The sequence below is a fragment of the Tursiops truncatus genome, chromosome 1, assembly GCF_011762595.2.
Source record: "Tursiops truncatus isolate mTurTru1 chromosome 1, mTurTru1.mat.Y, whole genome shotgun sequence".
NCBI classification, from domain to species: Eukaryota; Metazoa; Chordata; class Mammalia; order Artiodactyla; family Delphinidae; genus Tursiops; species Tursiops truncatus.
Genome location: NC_047034.1, coordinates 37,904,787 through 37,914,367, shown reverse-complemented (window position 1 = coordinate 37,914,367; position 9,581 = coordinate 37,904,787). Strand labels below are relative to the sequence as shown.

General features: G+C 50.7%; 1 protein-coding gene across 1 annotated transcript in view; it reads right to left on the bottom strand.

Annotated features, from left to right (window-relative positions):
- Positions 1-931: 931 nt before the first annotated feature.
- The window catches only part of CAMK1G (calcium/calmodulin dependent protein kinase IG), a 28,423-nt gene continuing 19,773 nt past the window's right edge, over positions 932-9,581 (bottom strand). Inside the window, exons 5-13 of the mRNA XM_004321442.4 lie at positions 8,371-8,509; positions 7,611-7,734; positions 6,152-6,227; positions 4,968-5,080; positions 4,134-4,212; positions 2,590-2,677; positions 1,929-2,353; positions 1,221-1,348; positions 932-1,086 (exon numbers count right to left, since the gene is read on the bottom strand). Coding sequence (XP_004321490.2) covers positions 1,258-1,348; positions 1,929-2,353; positions 2,590-2,677; positions 4,134-4,212; positions 4,968-5,080; positions 6,152-6,227; positions 7,611-7,734; positions 8,371-8,509 — 1,135 coding nt within the window. The 3' untranslated portion in view covers positions 932-1,086; positions 1,221-1,257. The remainder of the gene's footprint in view (positions 1,087-1,220; positions 1,349-1,928; positions 2,354-2,589; positions 2,678-4,133; positions 4,213-4,967; positions 5,081-6,151; positions 6,228-7,610; positions 7,735-8,370; positions 8,510-9,581) is intronic.

Here is a 9,581-nt window from a genome sequence, read left to right as displayed (position 1 = left end):
CCAAGGGGTTGTTCTGAGAAGGAAATGAGTTGATGCGTGTAGCTCATGTCACTAGGTGCCTGGCCCACTGTGTGTCCCCCGACCACTCCTACCGTCGCTAGGTCCTACCTGACCTCAAGCTCTCTGTGCATTTTCCACTCCAGGAGGCCCAGAAGCCCCTGAGCTGCTTCTGACTTAGAGAAGAACCAAAAGAAGCCTCATAGAAAAAAATATGTTCATTTTATTCAGCACAACACAGAGCCTGAAGCTGGAGGGAGCGGGAGACCAGAAAACTGGGAAGGGACAAGAACAATGTGTCTGATTTTCAGGGAGAGAGAGGGGAGCAGAGCCAGGATTTGAATTACTCGCTGAAAGAACAGTCAGCTTCCAATTTTCACTTAATTGAGTGTGTGTGTAGAGGGCATCTGGCCAGGATAATAATTCCTGACGGTACCTTGCCTTGGGTTTCTTTCTTTTTCATCTTGGAGAGTGTGGTCCTGCTTTTGGATGGGGGCAGGGAGAGAGGTGGATGAGAAGAGTGCTGGGTGTAGGCTGGCCAGGTTTGGAGCTAATCCTGGAGTTAGGATTTGAACTTGGAGAGCTCACAAGCAGACCACGAAGCTGCCTGTCATTCATGCAGATGCGCAGGCCACTCCATTAACGAGCCCATTCTGGCTACGAGGACGGAGGCTGGAGAGGCAAGGTCCAGGGTGTGCTGAGCGGGGAGTCTGGATAGATGCTCCATATGGCTTTGCTCGGAGATGGTGACACAGCTTGGCCAGCCCATTAAGCTTTTCAGGACAAACGACACAGACCTGGGTGAGAGCTATCTACGGACACTCTGCAGAGCCACGGCACCTAGGGTTGGGGGCACGGAGCAGGCAGGCCAGGGGGACCTGGAAGCCTCGGGTGCCGCTCCGCCCGCCTACAGCTTCGGTGAGGCCTCCACGCTTGGGACTCACTCCTGGGCCTTCTGTGAGGGTCTGTCCCAGGTGGCAGCTGTCTGCTGCTTCTGATCAGGCCTTGCTCGGCTTGCTCTCCCTTCTTCCCACTGCAGCGTAGACTCCAGGTTTGGAAAGGCAGAGAAGAGGTGAATAGCTATCTCTCCTGCAGAAGAAGGGGGTTCAGGGTGGGGGGGTGCTGTCGCCTCTGGTACCCCTCGGACCCCATCACTGAGACTCTGTGACTGCGATTTCCCCCTGAGCCCACGGCCCTGGCCTTCCTCCCTCTAGTTCCCTCACCTGAAAATTGTAGTGACACAGACACAGGCCCCTGGGATCACATAATGAGACAGACTCCAGTCTGCCCCACCCGGCAGTGGGAGCTGCCGCTGGCTTTAACTGGCACCATGACCTCCGATTTGAAGTTCCTGGAAAGGAAATGGAGCGGCCGGCTATGATGGAGTATTTGAGGAGGAAGGAGAGCCGGGATAACTCTCTGTGCCTGTGGCTGCCACTCAGCCCTCCCTTTATGAGGTTCAGAAAGTACGAGCCTTCATAGAAAAGATGAATGGGATAACCAAGCCCCCAATGTCCCCCCGCAAAACACAGAGGCCCTGGAAACTCAAGGAATCTAACGCCCACCACTCAAATCTACCCAGCTTTCTGCAGGCATTTATAATCCCTGTTGCCTCACTAAACTTTGACAGTACCTCTGTGGGGCAGGCTGAGCAGGTATGATCCAATCAACCCATTTTACAGATGAGCAAACTAGAAACAGAGATATGGATTGAAAAGACAGTGGCCACACAGCTGGTGAGGGGTGTGGACAGGACTGGAGGCATTTCCCTTGACCCCCTCCTCCCCCCGCATCCAGAGCTCTTCCACCCTACAGAGCTGCCCCCAAATGGGAGAGGCTCTTTGGTCAATTTCTTTCAGCTCCATTGCCTGAGTTCTTTCAGACCCAGGCTGAGCAGGGCTAGGCCTTGGGCTTTGGCTGAAAATACATACTGTTTTCTGTTGGCCTTTTTGAGGAGCGTGGGCTCAGAGCAGTAGGAGGACTTCCCTTTGGTCCCGACGCTCAGGCAGCTGGAGCAGCAACCGCAGGGCCCGACGGCCAGGGGCCCCTGCTGCATGGGCACAAGGCTGCTGCTGATGCGGAGGGAGCCGTGGATCAGGCAGTTGAGGGACTTGCCCCCAGGGGCGGTGGGCTGGGGGCCGTGTTGGCAGGGCAGCCGGGTCAGGGCAGGGAGGGCCACACTCTGGTCCAGGGCTGGTGCCTCGGTGATGGTGAACTCAGGGGAGCTGGGTCTTGAGGCTTCAGACGCTTGAGTGACGGGTGGCCCGTGCTCCACCTCCGGGCGGACACCTGGGCTGTGCAGGTTCATGTGAAGCTTCCTCATGTGGTGGACCACGGCTGCTGCGTTGAAGGCTTGCTGAGGAGATACGAGACCAGTCTCTGGCTGTCTCCATCCTCAGAGGGCCGTAAGGCTTAAGCTTTCCCTTTGCCCTGGGACCTCTTGAAACCGATGTGTGCACTTCTCATTTCAGAGAGGGCTCAGGGAACTCCAGGGTCTGCTGGGAGTCTCCAAGGAAAGCCCCTCCCCCAGCTGCCCCAGCCCAGCCTCCAGGGCCTAGACAGCCTGCCCGCCTCCTGGAGAGGACCACTCACCCTCCACTTGCTCTTGGCAAAGTTCTTCTGGATCTGGAGGCTGACTGACGGGTAGATGTCCCGGTGGAGAGCTGTGTTTCCGTTAATCCTGTGGACGTGGAGGGGACCCCTGGCTAGTGGTGGTTACAGGGACTCAGCCAGGGGTTGGGCAGGGGGCTGGGCATGCAGGTCCAGGGTAAACTGAGTGGACTGCCTCAGGACAAGGGCAGCCGGAGCTATGAAGCGGCTGGAGGCAGGGCTCCTCTTTCCGCCGGGCAGGCCATAGGGGGTCTATGCTTTAGAAACTTGCTTTAGAGCTGGGTGGGCAACCTATAGCCTGTGGGCCAAATCTACTCATTGCCTGCTTTTGTAAATAAGATCTTGCTGGGACACAGACGCGCCCGTTCATTCAGCTGTGGGCTATGCTGCTTCCGAGCTGCAACGGGCAGATTGAGTGGTTGCCATGGAGACGATACGGCCAGCAAAGCCTAAAATATTTCCTATCTGGCACTTTATAGAAAAAGAGTTTACTGACCCCATCCCCCCACCCCATGTCAGAGGGCGTTTGGGCTGTCACCATCCTTTGGCTCAAAACTTTGCTCAGAACCCACCTTCTCCTTCCTCAGTAAAGCCACCCAATACAGGCTGCCCTTTTCTTGTCCCCTCAGCCTGTTATTTATCCATCTCTAAGTGTCCCTCAGACACTTGCCACGTACATAGTACTTTCTAGGTACTTAGGGACCCAGAGAAGTAACAGACGTGACCCTGATCACTAGGGGCTTACAGTGTAGGTTTGAAGCCTTGTTTCATGCCATGAACTAGAGTAATTCATGGTGAGCTGTGTAATGGATAAGGAAAGACGGGAGGTCTGTCCAGATTGCAGGAGGCAGGGCTTTAGAGAAGGACAAAAACTGCTCTGGAGCCTGAAGAATGCTACATCGATTACAGGGCATTCGATGTGGTGAGAATGGTATGATCCAAGGTGTAACTTGGGAAAAACTTGGTTTGGAAGGCGGGGGAGGGCAGGGAGAGCAATATAGCTATTAGGCCTTTCTGGAATACAGAAGGTACGCTGGGAATCCTGAGAAATGCAGTTGGAGGTAACGGGTCAGGCCAGATTAGGGAAAACCTAGGCTTGCTGTGGTGGCAGTTGGGGAGCTTGTAAATTTTCCAGCAGGGGTGTAGCATGAAAAAAGAAGTGTTTCAAGACTTTATTTACCTGCTTTACCAATTGGTTGCTTTGTGATTGTTCTCAGCGCACCTTGCATGGAACAGACTTTGATCCCAGAGTAAAATGATGTTCTTAAGGACAGGGCAAAGTTACCTGTCTAGCTGTATCTGCCTCCTGAACTTGACTAGACGACCCAGCTGCCACCATTGGGTCAGAATCCACTTACTTAAATGCTATTTTCTTCTCTAGCTGGATCTGGTATGTGCCCTTTGGATGTCACACAGTAAACAGCTAGGGCAAGCGGACTCCAGGGAAACATGCTGTGAACGAGTCAGCATGGTGTTTGCGGAACAACAGGTGAGGGTCTAGAGCCCATCCCCCGTTCCTCACTCACCAGGGGTGCCTCAAGGCCTTCTCACAGGTGTACCGCTCATTTGGGTCCTTCTCCAGCAAGTGGCAAATAAAATCCTTGGCTGGGGGAGCAATCAAAGATACAACAGATAAGGACCAGATTTCATGACTGATGGAAATTCACTTCCAGGCTGGTGGGTGGCACTGAAAGCTTTAGCTCATCTTCCGAAGAGGCAATTTTAAGAGTCTTGAAAGAGAGAAAAACCAAACCACCTAACAACAACCCACCACAAACCACCAGAAAGGCTCTATGCAGCCGTGTCACCCACCCAACACTGGAGGTACATCTCTGGGCACGAGGCACCAACGTGCCTGATGCCATGCGGGTGCACGTTTGCACCAGTCAGGGGCCAGCACCGCACATGGGTACACGTGTGAATGCTAGCTTATCCCAGCTCTGATCCCCACTTAATGGACCCAACAACAAACACTGATAACCTTCCCACACACAGACATTGCAGACGCCTGATCTTGATACGTGAAAGGCGAAACTTGGCCTTGCTTTTGCCACTCCTGCCTGGAACACTCCCTTGTGCCTGGCTCTGCCCTCCTGGCCCCTCGTCTGAACCACCTCCTCCACTGTTACCAGACATACTGCGGTTCTGCCTCCAGGAAAACAAAAGCATTAACCTGAGATGCGAATCACTTACTTGGCCTTTGACCCAGATGAAGATTTCTCCACTTTCCTTCGAGCCTGTTCTGTTAGATTCCCCAGGGACCGTCAAGAGCCAGGACTGGCATCCTCTGTTAAGCTCTTGTCTCTTGGCAGCCTCTGCCTTGAGCCTGTTATTTTGTCCTTCACACTGGCTGGTCTTACCTGACTCAGAAATGTCATCCCAGAACGGAGACTCAAACTCATAGTAGCCCTCCTTGATTTTCTCAAAAAGCTTAGACTCAGTGTCTTCATAGAAGGGGGGATACCCACACAGCCTGCAGTGGAATAGGAAGGTACATGCTGCTGAACGACCCCATCCTCCCTGGGCCAACGTCTCCCCTCTGTCCAGCCTCCCACTATATACACAGGCAGACAACATAAAGGTCCCCACCAGCAGTGTGACCAGGACATGGGTCTGCCTCTGATTCAGGAATGATGCAGGTTCTGTCAAGTGTTTATGCAGGAGTCAAAGCTTGGAACAGGCCACCCTGAAAGGCCTCTTTGAACATTGTATCCCCCAAACCCTCACCACCTCTCCACATACTTCCCCTGACTCTCAGATGATATATAAACTATTTTTAAGAAGGATGGTAGAAATGTCCACTTGAATGTAAGTTTCATGAGGGATTTTTTTAGGCTCCTTTGTTCGCCATTCTTCAGTAATTAAACCACTGATTGGCACAGAGCAGACAGTCAGTGAATATTTGTTGAGTAGATGAATGACGAGAAGCATTATTCAACATAAGCTGAGGAAATAGAGAAATGCATCCACACTAAGGAGTAAATGACTAATCACAGGTTATTTTCCTAAGAGCAGAGTTTGCTATAGGTGAGAAGGGGTGCTGGGGAAGAGGCGGTGAGCAGGTCTGGAAGGGAGAGCCTGAGAACGTGTGGAGAGGAGCAGTGACCGGGTTCGAGTTCATCCAGGCCATCATTTTGCCTTGGGCTGACGTTGCCAGGAGACAAATCTGAGATGTGAACATTTTGCCCACTTGGCTTCTAAGCTTAGCTTGGCTTCTCCCTCTTTTATTGCTCATTCCACAAAGTGGGACTCAATGCATTTATATACAGTAAATGGGGGTGGGGTGCTTAAAGAGGGAGTGCCATGTGGCTGAACGGTGGGTTCACACCGAGCTCTGTTTTTATAACCTGGTGGAGATCAGGACAAGAGCCTTTGGAGCTGTGTGCGTAAGTGTGTGTGTGTGCGCGCGTGTGTGCGTGCGTGTGTACATGCACGTGCTTTGGAGGTGGATGTTACTCAAAGAGCTGAGATGGGGAGGAGAGAAGAAAGGGTGAGCAGGCTCTGAGATTCCTCAGGAACTGAGCCAATGCCAGCTTCTACTCACAATATGTAAGTGATGACTCCAATGGACCAGCAATCCACAGCCTTGCTGTAGGGTTTCTGGGCCAACACTTCCGGAGCTGCAGCAAACCAAAGGCAGAGTCAAAGCTGAGCAGGGGCAAGAGAGAAGGCTGAGGGGTGAGGGACAAGTGTCAGGACGCAGCTTAGCGAAGAGGACTAGGGTAGCGCCTGGGATAGTGTTGTTTTTTAAGACTGAAAATTCCCCTAGGGCAGGGATTGTGTCTTTCCCAGCAGACTAAATCTTCCTCCGTCAGACTGAAAGTTCCCATGACAGGGCCTATGACTCCCCCATCAGACTGGGGATCTCCAGGGCTGAGTACTCTCTGGAGGCAGGGCTTATATCTCCCATTAGACTGAGTACTCTCTGGAGGCAGGGTTTATATCTCCCCACTCAGATGGGGGACCCCCCAGTACAGGGACCTTGTGTCTCCTTGCAGACAGGGAAATCTGCAAGGTAAAGGCTGTCTCTCCCACTAGATTGGGATCTCCCTGAAAGCAGAAGTTCCATTAATTGAGGACTTCCATTGAGTAGTAACTGTCCCATCAGTCTCCGTTACCTTCTGAGGGCAGGGCTTAGTCTACCCCATCAGATCAAGAGCTCCATGAGGGAATGGGCCATGTCTTCCCCTGATTGGGAGCTCTAAGGCAATAGTGAGCTGCTGCTGCATTTATCCCAGATACCAGGGATTTGTATCCAATGGACTCAATATGTGCTGGTAAGTGACCAACCTCTCTTTTAGGGAGAGAGAACCTCTGTTGAGTCAGGGTTCTTCTTCCCACTCCCAGCCCCAATCAGGTGATGAGTGGTTAAGAGGGAAGGGGCAGTAGTGGACGCTCTGAGTTTTGGCTTTCTCCCTCCTAGATCCCATGAATGCTCTCTCCTGGTACCCTGCCTGCTCTCACCTTTTGGGGGGCCCTGGAAGCCTATAGGGCTGTTAGGCAGGAGGCCCCACTTCTGCCAGTTTCCTAGGGTATTTTCTTGGGTGTATATTTGGGGACCCATATTTGAGTTCCTCAGATTCAAACACAACACTGTGCCTCCAGGATACCACCAGTTGGGGGGCTGAGGTCTTCTCCAGACTGGGAGAAAGTAGAAGGAGGTCTAGTGGCCAACCTCTCAGCAATTTACTGATCTCTGGGTTTGTGATCTTTTCTCTGTCCCTGGTCTAGATAAAGGCAGGGAGTCTGTCTGCAAAAGTGAGAGCAAAAGTATAGATAGGAGGAGTGGGAAGGCTCAGGGGTAGGATGCCTTTGAAGATGTAGGATTTGTGAGCAGGAGGGTCCAGATGGATTGGCTGGCCCTAAACCTCATAAGTGACTGTACTACCAGGATCACCCCTGAAATTGAACCCTGTCTGCTTACAACAATCCTTCTTCATGAATAACATCCATGTGGTGGAGTGTAGCCAACTGGTCAACCTCCCTTCTGTTCCTAGACTCACCCACGTAGCCTGGGGTCCCACAGGCAGTGGACATGACACCATTCTGCTCCATCTTGGAGAGGCCAAAGTCTGTGATCATGATCTTAGAATTCTCCTCAGGGGTGAGGTACAGCAGGTTTTCAGGCTATGGGAGAAGAGAAATATCATGTAATGCACGATATAATCACATGAAACAAGCATCACTTTCCTTCCCCTGAGGGAAGGAAATTTCTTAGGGAGCTGCATCCTGTGCTTCTGACTTCAAAGCCAGACTAATCTCCCTCCATTCTTCCTTCCTTCTTCCTACCGGACCTTCAACCCCTCTAACCCAGCACCTTGAGTTTTGGTTTTGGCCCTGACTTTGCTTAGCTTTATAACTATTAATGTACTAACCCTTCCCTCTTCTCATCTCTAACTACCCTAAGACTGTTTTGCTTGTTGAGGAAACCAGCCCTTAGTTTATTTTCTCTGATCTCTCTAAAGTCTGGTAGGTGTCTGTTGCAATGTTGACTTTCAATAAGTATTTATTAAATTTGACTGTGGCTAAATTCAAGAAATGTATGGATTATTTTGGTAACCTAGTAGGGTGAGGCCTAGTGAAAAGTTCAGGAAAAGGCTGAGGTGCAAATGAACAATGATTGTTGTCACCCAAGATTTGTTTTAGAATCTGAGGGATGAGCTAGTCTAGCCCTCTCATTTTACAGAGCTTAGACTTCCCATGACTCATGTAGCTTCCTAAAGGGTCATTCCCTGTTTCCCATTGAGGGCCCCGCCTTGGCACCTTTAAGTCTCTGTGGACGATGCCATTCTCGTGGAGGTATTTCACTGCTGACAACACCTGCTGGATCACCAGGCTGGCATCCTTCTCTGTGTAGACACCCCGTTCCAGAATCCGGTCAAAGAGCTCCCCACCAGAAACACTGTGGGCACAGGGGCAAGTGCAGGAATCCAGTACTTATTTCAGGTCAAAGGGACATGAATTCATTTGTTCTGTAGCCCTGGGGACACAGCTGTGGTGGAACAGGCAAGTACCCACAGACTATGATTTGAGGGGTGCAGGGAGAACTACTCCAACCTCAGAACACATTCTTTGGATACCTGGAATGATATCACTAGGGAGTCATTTATTTGGGTCAACCATTGACCTCTCCCTGAAAAGTTTTTTTTTAAATGCAAAATGCCTCTGGTTAGGGTTTTGCAAGAAGCCAATAATCAACTAACACAACATTGTAAATCAACTATACGTCAAAAAAAAAAAAAATAATTGCTTCCTGTGGACACGTTTCTTAGCTGCCTTCTTTCCTGGCCTAGGACACAGGAAGCCATGATGCAAGGGAGAGGTGAAGCTGAAATCAGACAAAGTAGAAAAGAGAAAGAAGTGCAGATGAGGCTAACTGGGCTTATGCCAGGATTTCTTTCTTCATTTTGGAAAGTTGAGCTACCTAAAGCTGAAATTATGAGGTAGAGTCATATAGTGACTCTAATAGTAATAGTGTTTTTAGGCTCACATGGTATGGTATCTGAGGATTCAGAGGAGCTTTAAGGTCAAGTCCAACCCCCATGTCTTGAACGTTCTCTCCACTATTTTTGCCAAGTTTTCTAGACAGTACTGGAACACATCAGTGGCAGAGAACTCACTCCCTCCTAAGACAGACTGTTTTATTTTTTGTCACTTTCTTACTATTTCTATATATTATGATGCAACCTGATTCCCTGTAGTTGCTGCAAGTGACACTGGTTGTGAATATACACACGTGAGAGCACCATGCGGCAATAAGGAAGTAGCATTTCTCTAATCAAAATGCACACCATCCTACTCCTTTTGTTTCTGTCCTGAAGCTCTGGGCTCTGCTATGGGAGCTAGGGGCCCATGAGAAAGATACTCTTTGTACACAGGTATGAATTCCTGACTCAGACTGCTCTGCGTCCTGGAGCTTGTGCTCTAGGAGGCTTGACATACTTTGGTGACATCTAAACCTGCCCACCTTCCTA